At 43.0% G+C, this 20,079-nt stretch overlaps 1 protein-coding gene across 2 annotated transcripts in view; it reads right to left on the bottom strand.

Annotated features, from left to right (window-relative positions):
• UCHL3 (ubiquitin C-terminal hydrolase L3) overlaps positions 1 to 20,079 on the bottom strand; it is a 28,298-nt gene that overhangs the window by 638 nt on the left and 7,581 nt on the right. Inside the window, exons 3-7 of one of the 2 annotated variants that reach the window (XM_060273329.1) lie at positions 18,474 to 18,630; positions 18,029 to 18,114; positions 15,878 to 15,925; positions 5,890 to 6,087; positions 2,554 to 2,629 (exon numbers count right to left, since the gene is read on the bottom strand). In XM_060273329.1, coding sequence (XP_060129312.1) covers positions 2,554 to 2,629; positions 5,890 to 6,087; positions 15,878 to 15,925; positions 18,029 to 18,114; positions 18,474 to 18,630 — 565 coding nt within the window. The remainder of the gene's footprint in view (positions 1 to 2,553; positions 2,630 to 5,889; positions 6,088 to 15,877; positions 15,926 to 18,028; positions 18,115 to 18,473; positions 18,631 to 20,079) is intronic. The other variant, XM_035115667.2, reaches the window with a different exon arrangement.

Here is a 20,079-nt window from a genome sequence, read left to right as displayed (position 1 = left end):
AGAAAATTCTTAAGAATTTATGTAGAAAGCATTAGGTAGTAAATTTGACATGGCCTATCTTCTTCATGGGGCAAATACACCACCTCATGTGATCCCATAAAATAAGTTTTAAGGTCATTTAATCCTTTGATATTTTCCCCACTATACAATGAAATAACAGGGCTAGGGAAAATTAAGTACTATACAGTGGTGCCTCGACTTACGAATTTAATCCGTTCCGAAGGCACCTTCGTAAGTTGAAAAATTCGTAAGTCAAAAAAACGCCATTGGAAACGCAATTTCCCATAGGAATGCATTGGAAACGGAAAAATTCATAAGTCGAAGCAACCCTATCTAACAATTCGTAAGTCGAAAAATCCCTATCTAAAACCGCCACAGGGTTTTTTGGGATGTCGAGACATTCATAAGCGTGCGGCCATTATCCCCATTCGTAAGTCGAAAAATTCGGTTGTCGAGTCGTTTGTAAGTTGAGGTACCACTGTAGTTAAATTTGTACAAGTAGCCAAGATTTAAAATCATCATTATCATTATTATAACTATTAATTAATCACCTTCCACAACATATGCCCCAAGGCAATGTATAACATGTAATAAACCCTGCTAAAAATAGCTACAAAACTGCACAAAAAACCCCAAAACAAAACAGGAAGTTTAGAAACAACAGAAAATGGACATCTGGGATAGCTACAAATTCCTGCATTGCAGGGGGTTGGACTAGATGATCCTCAGGGGCTTTTCCAGGTCTAAAATTCCATTATTCTACGAACTATGGCAGAGACCGATCCATCCAGCTGTGAAAGCTTGTTGGAACAAAAATGTCAATGGCTATGCATTAACAGCATATACCAATTCCACTGACAGAGTTAGTCTTGGGAGTTGGGCATTGTTCTAGTTCTTCCTTTATAAACACGTACACAGATCAAAGCAAATGGAAAGCTACTGAGTTTTTCATGCTAACTTACTATAAAATGAATCAAGATCCCCTGTAGACTAGCTTCCATTGCCACCACTAGGGCCCAGGCACATGCCTCCAAGTTCAAACAGGACACGAAGGCAAAAGCCCTTCTATGCTTGGTTTTAGACATTCAGACATTCACTGCCATTAAGTATGGAGGCACAATTTAACTACCTGATTAATAGGCAGATCCTCCATGGCAATTACTTTTTAAAGCTATCCAACACAGAGGCCAAATTCATGAAGTCAACTTCTCAGCTTCTATTAAATATGCCAGGAAAGACTTCGTCTTCCATTCCCAGTTTTCAGTTTCTCGGGTAAATTCATTTAGTTTGGTAGCTATTTTTATTCCATCACGGACAAATCCCTAAATTATTTTCGTATGAGGTATGCGCTTTAGACATTTTCAATGTGTTTACTGCAATGGTTGACTTCTATATACGCAGCAATCCAAGAGTCAGTTCTGCAATGCACATTCTTGGTTGCATTCCATAGACCACCCACATTTTGCAAGCTAAGTTTTTTTTTATTGTGTTCCCTAGTCTATTCTGGTAAATTGTTATCTAAAAATATAAAGAGCATATTTTTTTGTGGCAAAGCATAAGTGTTTTGTGTTTAGGTGGTCCAGGATTCAAAAAGCAAACAATCTGAACAGACTAAATAAGCCACAAATGGACAGTACAATAAGAGGAGATCTTAGGAAACTTTGGAAGTACAGTTTTGGTGCTATGGTTTCAAATCAAAGAAGTTATACTAATGACGCAGTACTGATGCGTATTAGAAGTTCTGAGGTCTTACAAAGCTTCTTGCAATCCTACCAACGTAGTACATTGAGTGCAACTGTCTTTCAAATATTCTGTAACATTGTAATTTAGTTTTTAGTGATAAGTTTTTGCTATAATTTAATTCAATGATTGATAAGGGAAGTATGGAGGTTAGATTAAATGTCAGAAAATCAGTAGAAGGGGAGGATGGAAGTCAAGGCTTTAAAAAGCCAAAATGAGAAAATGTGAAAAATAATGAGTTGAATATGATTAATGTATTGTAAAAATTAATAAAATATTATTTGGCAAAGGAGTAGTAGTAGTAGTAGTTCTGAGGTCTTAGGCAACTGCCTCTCTTAACCTTGTTACTAGACATTGTTTGGTCAGATATTCTGGGGACTGAATCCACAGCCTTTCACATACAAGGTTTGCAATTGGAAGTTTCCTATGACTTCACTTTATACAGGCTCATGGAAGACAACATACATCTTCAAAAGGTCACTCTAAATCCATGGCACATTCAAGGTAGGGGGAAAACCATTACCAACTCATACATTAAAAAATCAGAAACAAGATATGAACTAAAACGGAGGCCAGCTCATCAGGTTAACAGCTTTCCCCTTTCAAAAGTAGCTGTTCCAATATTCTTCAATTCTTCTTAACTGTGGTTCTCGAAAGGCAGAGCATAATTACTTGACCGAGAATTCTTTACTGGACAATCTTATAATCACTATCTATTCTTGGCAGGCTATACATCCGAGGTAAAAATACCAAAAATTGATCATTAAGTAGATGATAATGTGATCCGTTTTGAAAGAGAAGGATTGCTCTTACCCAACTCGTAGAGATTGCCATCAATGTTTACTAATGCGATGAAATGAAGATCTACTTTTTCATCTATACTGGGTGCCTGCGAGAGAATACAACATGCATGCGAGTCATTAGTAGGAGCTGAAACCCTGCTCTACCCGGTTGGGAAGAACTTAAGCCGAGCCAGGGCTCAACCTATGAACCTGGTTTGAACAATACATGTGAAGTATAAAAGACATGGGCTTCTAAATAAAGAAAAGCACACTGTTCCTCAAGACTGGACCAGCTTCTAGGGTTGGTTTTGGTTCTGTCCAGGCTTGACCTCTGGCGCCTCTCATTTGAGAACTTTGGCACTGGAGAAAGAAGAGTCCTGTCTCAAAGGAATGGAGGGTGAAGATGGTCCTTTGGCCACTACAGTACCTACAAAAAATGTACTTTAACACACACGCATACCTGCAATTTGGGCGAATATATAAATTTTCACTTGACAAAGTATGCCCTCTCCCTTTCATACACATCTGACAGATGCAAGTCCTACTGAACACAATGAGGTCTACAGCTAAGGTGTAAGATTGCACTGTTAACTCTGTATGTATTTTGAGTCTGTATACATAATCTCATACTGAAATGGTCCTTTCCTAACAGAAACACAGCTTCCGTTTTGCTGGGCTGGTTATCAGGCAACGGCCACAGGGCAGGAGCAGGAAAAATAGAGGATGGTGATACGAAACAGTACTTGAATAATCCTAGCACCAGCACCATAGGGCACCATGTTATTTCTGACCCCAATACTAGACTTAAAATGCTATTTTTACTGTGAGATTTTTAGTAAGCCACTTTTTTGAGCCCTTTGGTGCATTAAGGTGGGGTGCAAATATTTCTAAACAAATAATAAAATTGACCATGGCTAATTCCACCTATGCTCACATGCACAAAGTATTGGTCTAACAGACATCCAAAATACACTGTTCTTCATGGCAGCAGCTCCAGAAGCTGGTTAAAATTAACTCCATTTTTTTTAGAAGTCTCACATTTCTGCCAAAAGGTATTCCAAGTGTTCTCATTGATTCAAGAAGCATCTCGGTGCCAAAAACTCTGGGTTCGTACATAGCTTTTGCAACAACATGCCGGCGGCACACTTTAAGAGCACTACAAACCTAATGTAATGTTATGACAGTGTCATTTGCAGATATAATGGCACAAGTGTCCAAGCTAGAGACATTCATTTATAGATTGGAACAGCAGCTCCTGTAGAGACGAAAGATTTGTGTAAGAGTTGTGAAAGTGTTAAGAAGAGAATAAAAATCATCAAAGGATGGGACACCTTTTTCTGCAAAGAGGCGCAAATAATATAGTTTGCAATTCTCTTTTTGTGGGGGAGGAAGACACAACTAAAGGGGAGGTGGGAAAGTGTGCAGGAAATGCACTGAAAAACCCACATGACTCACTGATTGGTGTCTATGTGACTGATATGTCCACGCCTGCTTTGAATGTTAAGTGGAAAAAGCATGGGTATGAAACATGGTCTGGCTGACTTTTCACAAAAAGATGCAAAAAAAAAAAAGTTGTTGATGTGTTCAAACTGACATTGCACATAGACAAACTTTTGCAGCGGTGATCGGCTGCTGCACTTTTTCATTTCAGAGTGACACCATGGCTGCACTCTGGCCAGTGACTGAAATAAATTGATTCGTTCACACCATGGCTGCATCGTGTAGGTGCAAAGAACACAAACCCGGAGTTCCCAGGTTCCTGTGGACATCTTTAAATGTAACAAAGACAGGATTGTGGGGGAAACAGCTTCGTCAGTTATAATTGTGCTTCCAGCTGATCACAGAAGACCATGAATGCCCATTGTTAAAGGTTTCTTGTGCTAAAGTATTCAGTGTCTTACAGAATTAGCAAGCTTTCCAACAAACTACATGGATGGGTACTAGGATGCAGCCAAAGGAAGAGTTTCCACAATGAATGAACATCCTTCTCCATCCTGCCTCCATCTTGTTTGGTCAAGATGCTGTGGAATGCTATTGATCTTGTATATCCTTGCTTAATCTTTGAGCTGAAAGATACCACTGACATATTGATTTTTTAGAAGTTTGCCTTCTGGTTTGCACTTAGAAGTCTATGCAGTGTTCCAAAGAGGAGTTTCTGTTGTATAGAAAGAGCAAGATTGATGCACTCCCTTATCCCACCTCTTGTTATGAAAATCTGGGTCTGGTTTAATTCAATTTCTGAAAGTATTGCATCTCTCTTGACAACTACCTTCTTTGATTATTTTAAAAGAAGAACTTTAAATGCTGTAAAAATGTGGTCCATATTTGTTTACTCTTTACAATACATCTTCATCAGTTCAATGATTGCTCTTTTAACTTTTAACTTATCCAAAGTCTGCTACTGAGTTGGTTATGAAATATTCTACACCCTCCATCAAACCAACTGTTACAGCATAACATATTTATCCAGAGTAGGGTATGTTTAGTTTTATGTAGGTCAGTGTCTGTATATTAATTTTTTAATATGGAAGTAATAGGCAATAAGCATCGATCAACTGTATTTATACAAATTTTTCATGCTTATATGAGCTCTGTTTTTTAAGCCAAAGGTTAGCATCTAAATAGAATTTTTAAAACCATTCATGTACTCAGTACCACACAGAGACAGTGTTCAGACACTCTTCCTGGTAGCTAGGCCTCTCCCAAACTAGAAGTAAAAAAGATTAGAATTTGAACACACAATGCAGTTTAATACAGTCATAAAAAGACAAGGGAAATTTGAAAACAAGATAAGCACCTCTTGTTTAAGTTGCAGAAAAATATTTGTTCATTGGTCTAATTTAAATGCCTCTTTTTACCAAAGAAAGGAACAAGATCAAGATCATATTGGATGATTTTTGCAATTAACCAGAATATACATATATTTACTGCAAATGTAAACAATCAGCGATGCCAATAGAACATTTAAGCCATATTGTACATCTCTGATGAAAGATTTAGATCAGGAAGAGCTGGAGAGTATTGCAAAGCACGCAGAGCACTGGGCCCTGGAAGAAAGCAAAGAGACTTTTAATTAGATGTGATAGGAGCGGATTTGGCAAGAACTAAGAATTAGCAGACCCAACGAAACACCAATGAGATGAGAGAAACCAGATGCAAGATGGGGAAAATCTTTGGGGTGGGGAGAAGTAGATGTTCCTAATGCTATTCTGTCATTATTGAGAGTCTGCTGATGAGGATTTAAGACAGTATGCTTAGTCTACTGGGAAAAGCCCTAAGGGAATTCAGAGCCAAAGAGTCCCGCCATTAAGCCTAAATGTCGAGGGTGTCTGCCGCAGAGAAGAGATGGAAGATTGACTACACTTACAAAAGAATGGAGCCCAATAGATGATAGGGGTATTGTGGGCCGCCAGCGCTGGAGGGAGACAGGTGGACTGGTAGCCTTTACAGGGCTTGTGGCTACATGATTGCATCTGATCAGTGTCAAGGAAGCAGAGCGACGCAAGGGTGAAGCCTTCATTTTGCAGTGGCTAAACTCAGGCTGTGGTGAGGATGATGGTGGTGACTACACAAATATTAAAAAGAAAAGAAAAGAAAACACAACTTTACCCGCTTTAGAGGTCACTGTACAGTTTTTGCTCATGTTATTTTTAAAAAATATATCCCGCTTTTCACCCCATCTGGGTTTCAAAGCAGCTTACAAAAAATCAAAAACACATCGTAAGTAACATTTAGAAACACAACTTTAAAACATCGCAGAACAAAACAGAACTTGCGTCCGTGGTGCAAAGGTCTCCTGAAATAAAACTGCTTCAACTGACTCAAGCTTCTGGTCCACAGGGGACCACTAATACTACACCCCCAGATTATCTAAGGGGTTGGCCTGGGACACACAGGTTAGGACATTGAGGTACCCTGGGTTGTTCAGGGCTTTGGACCCCAATACAGAAACCCTGGACCTGGCACAGTAGCAGATGAGAAACCATGCAGGTCTTGTGAACACAGGTGTCATGTGTTGACAGTAGTTTGCTCCCAGCACTAAACTAGCTGCAGCATTTCGCATTAGCTGAAGCTACCCGACCCCACACGGGTTATATGCATACCAAGGGACAGAAATTTAATTGAAGAGCTGTTACTATCTAAACGTTTGCTGCATGCTGTTCTTTTTTTAATGACAAATGTGTTAGTGCTGCTCTTAATCTTTCATAACATCAAGGCTCATCTAAACCACCTGCAAACGCAATTTCTGACATCGTGTGATAAATTATTGTGGGACTGTTAATTGCAGACTCTGCTACCTGGGGCACACTTGCTGTGAATTGGGTCTCCCTGATGAAAGAAGCTCAAGGATCAGTTGCCTTTTTTTGTTTTTATGTGAGAAAATCACAAAAGGTGGGATTCAAATGGGGGCAGGGAAGCCAGGCCTGAACCCTGGGAAGACAGAGGCCATGTGAATTGGTTGTTCCCGTGTCCTGGAGACCGACCAGTTGCCTGTTATGGATGGGGCTGCGATCCCTCTGAAAGAACAGGTTGGGAGTTTGGAGGGTACTGTACTCCTGGATCCAGGCCAGGTTCAAGGAAGTTTCTTGCATTAATTTACGAGGCCCCAAGAATATGGGCCCAGGATGCCTTGAGGGCCGCCTAATCCCTTATAGCCCTGCCTGATCATGGAGGTCTTGGGGGGCAGCCCCTGTTAATGGTTCCCCCATGGCTCAAATGCCAAACTCGTATCCCACCAGGTGTCCAGTACTGTGGTCCCAGTTTTATAGAACTCCCTTCCAGTTGAGGACAGACAGGTGCCTTCCCTACTGAACTTAATAATAAAAATCTGTAGGTGCCATTATTATTATTATTATTATTATTATTATTATTATTATTATTATTATTTCAGCAGCAGGTATTTTAATTGAAGCTTAATTTTCTAGTTTTAACAGATTTTTTTTATTGCATCTTTGCAAACCATTTGGAGACACTGTAGTTAAGCAGTATATGATTGTTTTAAAAAATAAGTAAAATTGAGGTTCAATAAGGGCCAGTTTGGACAGTGTTCTCGAAGCTACAAACATGAGTTTGACCAAACTGCGGGAGGCAGTGCAAGACAGGAGTGCCTGGCGTGCTATGGTCCATGGGGTCACGAAGAGTCGGACACGACTAAACGACAACAACAACAAAGGGCCAGTTTATATAGCAAGCAGGATCAAGCGGTATAGCTTTCCCTGGGTTCTACAAATTTAAGTCACCTGGGAATGGGATTATATGTTTGAATACTTTCCCCATAAAGCATGCACAAAATAAGTGTGTCAAGGAGAAGGGTTCAAGTTTATCCTCCTCTCTCGAAAGCTAGTTATCCCATACTAGGATTCGGGTTGCCAGACTCAATAGAAGACAGGACTTCTGTGCCTTTAATTTCCCTGCTCTCTTTTGAGTCTGGAAACCTTAAAGAGAAACCAACAGACCCTTTGGTGGGAAATTAAACGAAGGGTTTGCTGGTTTCTCTTTAAGGTTTCCAGACTCAAAAGAGAGCAGGACAATTAAAGGCACAGAAGTCCTGTCCACTATTGAGTCTGGCAACCCTAACTAGGACAAGTCCACTAGTCAATTCCAGCTCCGACAGGTGTTACTGACACTAGCACAACATTTTTCGCACAGCTGTTGAAGAACAAAGAGTACCATCTGGTCAAGAAATCACACAATTTTTTAAAAATGCTGCAATTTGAGTACTGGAAGACTATACTACAGCTATTGCTAAAGGGAGTTTAAATGCTAGACTTATCCCTGTGCACCTCCTTCCCCCGTATAAATCATCACTCCTGCGACCTGCCGAGCGGAGAGGAATACAGTGAATTCAGCAGAAGCAAGGGGTACAGGGCAATCCATGGTGGAATGCAGGAAATATGTTTATTGTCATCTTAAAGTCCTTCGGGAGCCCTAAAATTAAAAGGCTGCTCTGGTGGGCAGTTCACTGCACATTCGTCTTTTCAGAACCGGTAAAGTTTCGCCAACACCCCGATGGGCGAGTTGCAAAATGCAGACCTATCGCCCAAGAGTTGCCCAAAGTTTTCTCATAACTGAAATGCCAAAGCTAGATAACATATTTAGCTCTGCATTCCAAACACCTCAGCCTTATTTGGGAAGGGAGGTTTGGCTTCATTTTCCTGGTAGATGAATTGCTTGCCTAGAAACACAATAAAAACAAGCTTTGCCAAGGCAATAACTTAGCTTGGTTAACACTTGGCAGGAAATAACTTTACAGCATGTGTACTTTGCTCTGAATAACAAGTTTCAGGAAATCAGCAATGAAGAGTCCCGTCAAGACAAGGCCATCCATCCAACACACTGCTTTTTATACTTTTAAGGTAGCAGAAACTGATTAGGAAGCTAAGGGTTTAAAATGGGAAGGCATTTCCCAATGTTAAATTTCAGTTAAACTGCATAAATTATACTATTATATAACCCCTAGCCATCAATTCACTGGATATAATTTCCATTAGTCCAAGGTTAATACATACAAAGTGTTGCTGGCTGGTCCACACACACACACACACACACACACACACACACACACACACACACACACACACACGGCTGCCAGGAGCCCCACATTCGCAAGGTGTTTCTTTTTCTTTTTAAAAGGAAGTTTCTAGCCCGTGCAGAACATAAAAGTTAGAAAGCAGCCGCCATTCGAAGCAATTGCTTTCTGACATACACACCTGCTCCTGCCCTTCCAATGAGCACCATCAGAGATGAGATTGACAAGTACCAGAGAAAAAGTACACAAACCTAACAGAAGACCAGAAAATGGCCTCAAAATGACCCTGGAATTACTTTTTCCAGACATTTGGAGAATGGACTTAGTGGGTCATTCTGAAGCCATTTTCTTTCTCCTCCTCTGGTATGGAAGTGACTACTGTCTAAAGACGATAACTAAGAAAAATCCATGATTTTAGCATAGCTGACTCGACGGCGACATGTCCACCAAAAACCAAAAGGTAGCAACAGAGTTCGTATTCTTTCTAACAGGTTTAATTTCACACACACACAAAAAGGTGTGCGTGAAATTAAACCTGTTAGATTAAACCATAAGGTGTTAAATTAAACCATAAGGTGGCTAGATTGGCCTCAACTAGGGCCAGGGCCTTTTCAGTATTGGTCCCAACTTGGTGGAACGCTCTTTCACAGGAGACCAGGACCCTGCGGGATTCGTCATCTTTCCGCAGGGCCTGCAAGATAGAGCCTTTGGGTTGGATTCAGTCTGACCCCTGTGTTTTCCTCCCTCATGGTTTGGATTTATGGACTACTTAAAATGAGGCTGCATTTTAAATTTTAATATTGTATTTTAATTAATTGGTTTTTTCCCTTTTATGTCTTATTGTAATTTTATTGGTGTTAGCCACCCTGAGCCTGGTTTTGACTGGGGAGGGCGGGGTATAAATAAAAAATTATTATTATTATTATTATTATTTTAAAAAGTTATTCTCCCTCCTCCACAGTTTGTAAACATAAATAATCCCCAGCAAATAAAAATTATAGTACGTCATCCATGTTGCAGCAGGCTATTGCGGTTAAGAAAGCGCGGCTGACACCAGTTCTAGAACGAAGCCCAATACAGCCATACAGCATTGCTGGGGCAGGTGGTCTGCAAGCATTGTATATGACAAACCTGCAGTGTAGCCCACGGCTATTACTCAATATCTTGTTTTTAGGGAACTGCAGCTGTGTGGGATTGTCGATCACAGCAGCAACGTGGGCAGAGGGGGCTCTTAAACGCTTCCCCACCCACGGCGGAAAAGTAGAGGGATTCTTTTCCATGGGTTGTGCTGCTGGCATGAATACTAAAATGGGCATTCACATCAAAGTCTCCATTCCTTTCTGTTAAAATAAAGGAAAAGAATGTTCGCCTGGCCTCCGCTGATAATTACAGCAACGTTGTTATGAGGTATAAATAAGAACTACAACAATGCTTTTATAAATATGCTTTGTAACAGTTTAATCCTGAATTGATCCCAGCAGGGGCACCTGAACATTGCTTGCTATAAATCGCAGGTGTCTTTTCATCTCCTTTTGCACCACCCCCTATGTAAGATAGCGTGCCTGGCCCTGCACAAAATGTGGTATCGCTGGTCTCAGATCAATTGATGAAAGCAGTACCGTAGCATAAGTGGCTTACAACTTGTGAAACGAGTCTGCTTGCACGGTTTAGGGTAGGCACCAAGGGAAAGTGGGGCTCTTGTGGTTTTAACAGCCGTGTGGCAGGCAGAAATTAAACAGGTCAACCTTTTCTAGTATGTGGATATACAATTATGGTAAAAGCTCCCCCTGTTAACGTTCTGTCTCTCAGACATCTTATTGCTTGAGAGATTTATTTTGGGGAGGGGCCTTTAACCCACTTGCAAAAGCAGAAGTGAACGGCATATGACACAAAGAATATGTGAGTGTGCGCATGCGTATGGGTACACACTCATGTGTGCTCCCCCGCCCTCCGGCCCACCACGCGATTGGCCCGAAGCCGGGTAAGTTTGGGGACCCCTGCCTCAAGGATTCTTTGCTTCCATCAAAACATTGGCCTGGTTCAAACGGTCCCCTAAAACCACAGCTATGAAAACTGAAAGTCAGCCATGGGTGTCAACAGAGCAATAGAGGGTGGAGCAAAGCAGCTGTGATTATTAGAGTGAGCGCCCACACGCCTAAAATTCACATACAGTGGTACCTCGGTTTATGAACACAATTGGTTCCGGAAGTCTGTTCATAAACCGAAGCGTTCATAAACCGAAGCAAACTTTCCCATTGAAAATAATGGAAAGTGGATTAATCCGTTCCAGGCGATGAAAAACACCCCCTAAAGCAGCAATTTAACAATAATTTTACTTTCTACCAAGAGCTTTCTGAGGCCTATGGAGGCCTCCACGGAGGCATCGGAGGGTCCGTGACTGGGACGCAGCCACGGAAGCACTCCGATGCCTTCACAGAGGCAAACTGCACAGAAAGGAGCCTTTCCCCGACGCGAGTGCCCTGCGCTGCGGCCGCCTCTCAGTCAAGGCGGCTGAGTAAAGCGCGGGAAACCGGGGGGGGGGGGTTTCTCTTCGGAAGCTCTTACCTCGAGCTTAGAAAAGGGCTTCCAGCAGCAGTAGCAGCAACAGCAGTGAGAGGCTTTGCGAGTCGTTTCGCTGCACAGTGGTGGCAGCGCTCGCAGCTCTCCTTCCCCCTCTCTCTGCGGTGCCGGCCGGGCGACCTTCCTCCTCCTCAGAGCAGCCGCCACCACCACCAGACGCCAGGACTGGCCGGGGTGGCTCGCGGTGCGCCTGGCTCTGGTTGGAGCGGCGGCGGCAATGGCGGCTCTCTCAACCCTGAGCCTCTCCACTCCGCAGGGGCGCAATGGTGAGGGCCCGGCCTCGCTTCTCTTGACCCCTCCGCAAGGCCGGACCTTCGCCGTCGTGCTCCTGCAACGTCTCTCCACCTTCGGCGTCGCGCTCCTGTGGAGAGGCGTCGCAGGAGCGCGAAGGTCCGCTTCTCTTGAGCCCTCCGCGAGGCCGGCTCAAGAGAAGCGGGCTTTCGCGTCGCGCTCCTGCGACGTCTCTCCACCTTCGCCGTAGCGCTCCTGTGGAGAGGCATCGCAGGAACGTGACAGCGAAGGCCCGCTTCTCTTGAGCCGGCCTCGCAGAGGGCTCAAGAGAAGCGGGCCTTCGCTGTCACGTTCCTGCGACGCCTCTCCACAGGAGCCCTACGGCGAAGGTCTGCTTCTCTTGAGCCCTCTGCGAGGCCGGCTCAAGAGAAGCGGGCCTTCGCTGTCACGTTCCTGCGATGCCTCTCCACAGGAGCGCTACGGCGAAGGTGGAGAGACGTCGCAGGAGCGCAACGCGAAAGCCCGCTTCTCTTGAGCCAGCCTCGCGGACGGCTCAAGAGAAGCAGACCTTCGTGCTCCTGCGACGCCTCTCCACAGGAGCGCGACGCCGAAGGTGGAGAGACGTCGCAGGAGCACGACGGTGAAGGCCCGGCCTCGCGGAGGGGTCAAGAGAAGCGAGGCCGGGCCTTCACCATTGCGCCCCTGCGGAGTGGAGAGGCTCGGGGTTGAGAGAGCCGCCATTGCCGCCGCCGCTCCAACCAGAGCCAGGCGCACCGCGAGCCACCCCGGCCAGTCCTGGCGTCTGGTGGTGGCGTCTGCTCTGAGGAGGAGGAAGGTCGCCCGGCTGGCACCACAGAGAGAGGGGGAAGGAGAGCTGCGAGCGCTGCCACCGCCGTGCAGCGAAACGACTCGCAAAACCTCTCACTGCTGTTGCTGCTACTGCTGCTGGAAGCCCTTTTCTAAGCGCGAGGTAAGAGCTTCCAAAGAGAAACCCCCCCCCCCGGGGTTCCCGCGCTTTACTCAGCCGCCTTGACTGAGAGGCGGCCGCAGCGCAGGGCACTCGCATCGGGGAAAGGCACCTTTCTGTGCAGTTTGCCTCCGTGAAGGCATCGGAGCACTTCCGTGGCTGCGTCCCAGTCGCGGACGCTCCGATGCCTCCATGGAGGCCTTCATGGCCCTCGGAAACCTCGGGTTACTTACTTCCGGGTTTCGATGGTTCGTAAACCGAAAGTTCGTAACCCGAGGTGTTCGTAAACCGAGGTACCACTGTATATTCATGATTCGCCTTAATGTTACATGTGAACTGAGCTGAATCCATGCTGTACAGGAAGATGTGGGGAAGGAACCACGTGATCACACAGCTCACTACAAGCACAGTTAAAACCATTGGCACTGCTACCATCCAAAATTAGGAAACAATTTTAACAGCAGCACTAAGTGTGTTCTAGACATGCATACCAGTGTATCACTGTTTAATGCTAGCATAGCATCTTTTCAGTACCAGCATACAAATATTCATTGTAGCACAGCTATTACAGCAATCCCTCAGGCCCATTTCAAATACAATGCAGCAAGTAAACTCTTTGTCACAATTTCTGGTCCAGATTTTTTTTCCTAACTAAATTTAGGACACACACACACACATTTAGCCCAATGAAAATATGCTTCGAATTCTACAGTCATGCACATCTGCTCCAGAAAGCAACTTGTATACATTTAGCAAATGGAAAAAGGCATCTGGCAAATAGTATTTCATATTTTAGCACCAAGTATTCTATCCCCACCTAGAGGTTATGCTGCACAAGTTTGCTTTCTACACCCTTGTAACACAACCAGTGTAAGCCAGTAATAAAACGAGGCTTTCCCAACTTAAAAACTCACAAGGCCAGTCACCCAGCCCATTTTAGTTAGTGGCTGGTTCACACGACTTGTGGTTTGTCTGGAGAGCGCAAAACCACAGGCCCAGGTCAAATGAAACACCGGGTCAAGCCACACCTTAGCTTGGCACGGCAGCCAAAAAGACCAAGGAGGAACAAGGCAGATGAACTTGCTCATCTTCAGGAGCCTGTGCATTCACCTCAAACCAAGTTTTAGTTTTGTGTGATGTACAAGCCAGGCCATTAACACTGCAGTCCTGTGACACTTTACAGACCGACAAATAATTACAGCGTAAGCTTTTGGGCGCTCCAACCCAGTTAATATTTGTTAGCCTTTACTGTGCCCACAACACTCCTTGATTGTTTTTGCTACAAAAAAACCACATGGCTATGCCTCTGGCAAGGTTTTCACCGCAATGATTCATTTAACCTGTTGCAGGTAAAGGTAAAGGAACCCTGGACGATTAAGTCCAGTCAAAGGCGACTATGGGATTGCGGCGCTCATCTCGCTTTCAGGCTGAGGGAGCTGGCGTTTGTCCACAGACAGCTTTCCAGGTCATGTGTCCAGCATGACTAAACCGCTTCTGGCGCAACGGAACACCGTGATGGAAACCAGAGTGCACGGAAACACTGTTTACCTTCCCACCAGAGCGGTATCTATTTATCTAGTTGCACTTTGACATGCTTTTGAACTGCTAGGCTGGCAGGAGCTGGGACCAAACAATGGGAGCTCACCCCATCGTGGGGATTCGAAACGCCGACCTTCTGATCAGCAAGCCCAAGAGGCTCAGTGGTTTAAGACAACAGCGCCACCTGCGCCCCACAATGCATAGGAAAATAATGTTAAAATAAAATCAACAGAGAAATTGTTGATTTTCTGCTGCATTTAGTAAACCTGGCTGCATACGCTGAAATTTATTTCACTTCCTTATTATACAATATGAATGATACGAGGCAAAGTATGCAGCCATGCTTTGGATGGCCTAATGTGCTACTACTACTACTACTACTAATAATTTATTATTGCAACATAAATGTTACATGTTATCTTTAAATACAAAATACTAAAGTATCCATTCTGCCTGTTGTGCGCACGATGCCCAAAGTTTTGGAAAGGATCCACTGCAGGGGAGACCAACATCTAGTAGCAAAATGCTCATGAGGAAAGCTTAACCATTGCAAGCAGTGCATCATGAGCTAGAGAACACATGAACATGCCAATGCTCTCAGGATTTCTTCTGCCTCAGCCCTATCCCAAAGAGCCCGGGAAGGAGAAGGTGGCACACACAGGTGGGACACTGCTTTTATTAAATGTATCCTGTCCAAACTTTGCCCACTACTTTGCCATTTGTGATGGCTAAGGGACACGATCCAGAATTAAAGACAGGGCTAAATCCTGCTGAAATTAACTAAAAAATAGAAGCATTTCAATTTTATCACAGATTGTACCAGATAGGTCTTTTTAAAAAAACAGAACAAAAAACAGCCATCAGCCTATAACCACAGCTGTCTCACCACATGGGATCAATTAGATTAGATTAGATGATTAAAGAGTGTCTTTTAGCGTTAAATGTGTTCACAATGTGCTCATCATGTATGTGCTGGTGTGAACTGAGGAGGAAGGGTAGGAAGAAGACAATGTTCCTATGGTAAGAAAACGATTGTCCATGCATTTACAATATTAAATAAAAAGCTTCCTATTAATATTCATACAGCACTTTCCTCAAGCATTTGGTTCTTCAGATATAAGGCCTCATTTTTTTAAAAAAAATCCCATATAATAAAACACGACTAGTATTATCCTTACCATACTGGTGGCAGAAGTGGCTTTTTACCCAGAAAATTAATGGCTGAACTGACATCGACTTAAGCACATCCTCTTACAAATATGAGCCAGTATAACACAACAGCTACCAGTGAAACATATTATATTTGTAACCTTATATATTTCACACATCCATATGGGCTCTTGCTATTACCCTGCAGGATAGAAACCACTTTTCTAGTTTTTAGCAACCTAGTGGAATTTTTTTTTACAGAAAAGAGAGAAACTCTCCCCATCAACTTGTTAGAAACTGCATACAGAAAGACCCCTACTCAAAATTTTACTCAGGGGGGAAACACATTAAGTTCAATACCTCAGTCTGACCTTCATGGGCACTGGATTCATGAGTGACACGGATAGCCTGAAATAATAAAAAGGCAATTTAGTTTATAGGCAAAATCTTATATTATACAGTGATTTATAATACAGTGGAACCTCGGGTTTATGAACACCTCTGTTTACGAATTTTCGGTTTACGAACGCCGCGGACCCATCTGGAACAGATTAATTCACTTTCCATTACTTTCAATAGGAAAGTTCGCTTCAGTTTATGAACAGACTTCCGGAACCAATGACACTCCTTAAGTACGCTTAATTAAGTTAAGTACGCTTCAGGTTGAGTACTCCGCGGACCCGTCTAGAACGGATTAATCCACTTTCCATTACTTTCAATGGGAAAGTTCGCTTCAGTTTATGAACGCTCCAGTTTAAGTACTCCGCGGACCGTCTGGAACAGATTAATCCACTTTCCATTACTTTCAATGGGAAAGTTCGCTTCAGTTTATGAACGCTTCAGTTTAAGTACTCTGCGGACCGTCTGGAAGGGTTTAATCCATTTTCCATTACTTTCAATGGGAAAGTTCGCTTCAGTTTATGAACGCTTCAGTTTATGAACAGACTTCCGGACCCAATTGTGTTCATAAACCGAGGTACCACTGTAATCCAAGTGCCAAACCCAAATTTTTAAGTTCCCTCCCACTGTCTAAATAAACATAACATTCTGAACTCTTTTTTAATGAAATCATGTACAGTACCTTCAGATCCCGAGTAGCATTTAGGGGAAGGATAGGTGGATATTTAGGTTGTAAAGAGGTCTGGACTGATGGTGAGAGCTTCTCATCCCCCGCCTCTTCCATCCCAGGGTTGGGAAACAAATTAAGATGGTCTTCCCCCAAGAGACTTACGGAAATGAAGGGATACTTGAATGCTATGGGGAATTTTCCAGTTGGCATGGCTGGTGTGGCCCTGACTTTACTGCACCATAGTGAGGCAGAGGAGCTCCAGGCTAGATAGTAGCTAGAGTACAGGTGTTGGTTTCCTAGCAAAACCAACAAAACACAGATTAAGAGCCCACAACTGTGCCTACTGGCTGTGATGCCACTAGTACGCTAACATCTATCCAAACCAACTTCATCAAACAAGGTTGCACAGGTGCTGGAAACCCTGTTTGCAAGCAGCAAGGGACTGGATCAAGGCTAATAAATTATTATCATTACTGATGCTGCACTGGACCTTATCTGTTCCTGGACCAAATTTGAGTTGTTGGCATTCATTAATATATAAATCCCTTAATAACATCAAACCAAACCATTTGAAGGAACATCTCTTCCGCCGCCAAGGGGTTTAGAATGACTTCATTTAACGCTTCTATGATGCTGCCTTTCATTTTATTCAGCTGATACTGTTTTTCAAGCAACAAAGGGCAGGTTTTATACATATATACACACACACACACACACACACACACACACACACACACACCGTATATACTTGAGTATAATCTGACCTTTTCAGCACATTTTTATGCTGAAAAAGGTCCCGTCGGCTTATACTCGAGTGAGGGTCCCAGCCGAGCGCATTTCTGACAGCAGCAAAGGCGGCAGAGGAGGAAGGAGTAGCCTGAAAGCAGCCATTTTGGGCTGCTCCTTCCTCCTTGGTTTGTGGTGTGGTGAACCAGCTTATACTCGAGTCAATAGGTTTTCCCAGTTTTGGAGAGTAAAATTGGGTGCCTCGGATTATATTTGGATCGGCTTATACTCGAGTACAGTGATACCTCGGGATTAAGAACTTAATTCGTTCTTGAGGTCTGTTCTCAACCTGAAACTGTTCTTAACCTGAGGTACCATTTTAGCTAATGGGGCCTCCCGTTGCTGCCAAGCCGCGATTTCTGTTCTCATCCTGAAACAAAGTTCTTAACCCGAGGGACTATTTCTGGGTTAGCGGAGTCTGTAACCTGAAGCGTCTGTAACCCGAGGTACCACTCTATGTACAGTAAATATAATATATAATAGATAATAAAATTCAGCCAAATGTATGTAGTTCTTAGACTTCCCTAATAATATATGAACCCGAAGCCCTGCATTGACTGCCCCACCCAAAGCCAGTGCAATCTGGCTTGACATACATAGGCCTAAAAGCAAAATACTCCCAATTTTCCAAATTTATATTAAGGAATGATACTGACTTCGTAAGTTTCTAGATATTTGGCCCTCTCTTCAGGACTCATGGGCATAGAGTCATCTAGGAACTTCTTTAGTGAGGAGTCAGTTTCTAGAACAAATAAAAGAACATGAATTTTAAAATATGTTAAAATATGTTACTTTGAACTCTATGACAAAAAGCATTACTGCACTTATCTTATTTATTTCACATGAAGTGACACATAAATAACTACAGTACCTGTTAAGAACTGAGGACTACATTAATCTTAAAAATCCATGCTGAATTTGCTATGTATTTTATTCCGCTGCAGCTATTCATATTGTGGCACTTGTTTTCCAAGAGCATTTCAGCCAAACTTTTGCTTATTTCCAAGTTTCCTGCAGTTCAGCATAAGCAATAAGCAGTTCAGGAGTGCCCCCTACCCTTCAAACCAGTAAGAGGCACCATAGGAGAAATGAAGTATTTACCAAAGTTAATTTTATCCCTGTTGTTTGCAATAGCATGAATAAGCCCAATAGTTCCACAGGCGTTGCTGATTGTTTGCTTCATGAAATACACTGATGGTTTTACTTCTTGCCCCTGAGCTTTTATTTTTGCTTCCTCTTCCGTTCGGAATGTTTCATACTAGAAGGAAAGAATAAAAAACACGTAGCAATTTGCTTTCTTCCAATTCTGTTTTTTAAAAGAATAATTCCATAACATAAGCAGTCCTTGCCAAAAAGAAGCAATGCAGCCTAAAAATAAAGTTTGTTCTTGCTTTGAGATACTGCCACTAGTAAGCTGGAGACCTTTCTAGATGTTACTAGATTGTGTAACTCATTGTTTTACTCTCAGTAAACATGCATCAATTTATGCTCTTAGCATGGCTAGTTTTACTGCTAGTAAGACAAATTCACAATCTTCTTTTACAAAGAGGACATCACAAGCTAAATGTAACTATTGTCAACTGAAGCAAACTAAACCTTGCTAGTTTTAACATCTGCTAGCTCATGCTTAAAGTTTACACTACTATACCGAGTTCTTTCATTGGTTGAATAATCTTCAAAGCACATGACAGCTAGTTGTGTCTACAGTGGTATCTCATGTTGCGAACGGGATCCGTTCCGGCGGCCCATTCGCAACATGAAAAGGCTGCAACATAGAGCTCCGCATCTGCACACGTGCGTGATGCAATGCGGCGCTTCTGCGCATGTGCGCAGGTTATGGACGCGCCGAACCCGGAAGTAAGCCATTCCAGGACTTCCGGGTTCGGCACGTCCATAACCTGAAAAGACGCATCCTGAAGCGAATGTAACATGAGGTATGACTGCATTATATAGCACATCCTGTTATAAATCGACCTGCAATCTTTTCAGTTGATAAATGTTTTAACCTTTGCTCCCAACCAAGCTAACTCAAAGAATATAAATCATTAGAATATCCTAAAACAAACAGGTAGGTAGCTGTGTTGGTCTGATGTAGTCGAAACAAAAAAATAAAAAAATTCCTTCCAGTAGCACCTTAGAGCATGCACACGAAAGCTCATACCAATGACAAACTTAGTTGGTCTCTAAGGTGCTACTGGAAGGAATTTTTTTTTCTAAAACAAACAACAAGCCTCTTGTACAGGTGTTTAACATTTCCAAACATATTTAAACCTTTCCTGGATTTCAGCAACTGAGATACACTACAACTGGGACTGTTGCAAAGACCTGGCTCATGCTGAAACAAACCTTGGCACACCAGCAGGGGGAGGGGGGGATCAGGGAACAGCAAACCAGCTGAGGGCTCCTCTTGGCTACCCCACTGCAAGCTTGCTAAGCCAAGGTTTGGCTAACCTGGTCACAAACACCAGGAAAAAGTAGTATTTCAAGTGTGATCCTAGCCATGTCTCCTCAGAGGAAAGCCCTGCTTGGTCCAAGGTAAATAGGCTAGGACTGTAACATTAGTAAATTAAAGCAGCTTAGGTTTTCATAGCAACAACAACAGTTGTTCTGAGGAAAACCACACACTTTGTTGTTAGATAAATATACACACCGAGCAACAAGCATGACCTTAGAAGAGATATTTGCCTATTTTTCTTTTTAAAAATGC

Source organism: Zootoca vivipara, chromosome 4 (assembly GCF_963506605.1).
Source record: "Zootoca vivipara chromosome 4, rZooViv1.1, whole genome shotgun sequence".
Classification (NCBI taxonomy): domain Eukaryota; kingdom Metazoa; phylum Chordata; class Lepidosauria; order Squamata; family Lacertidae; genus Zootoca; species Zootoca vivipara.
The sequence above is the reverse complement of the archived record's forward strand: the minus strand, read 5'-3'. Positions and strand labels throughout refer to the sequence as shown.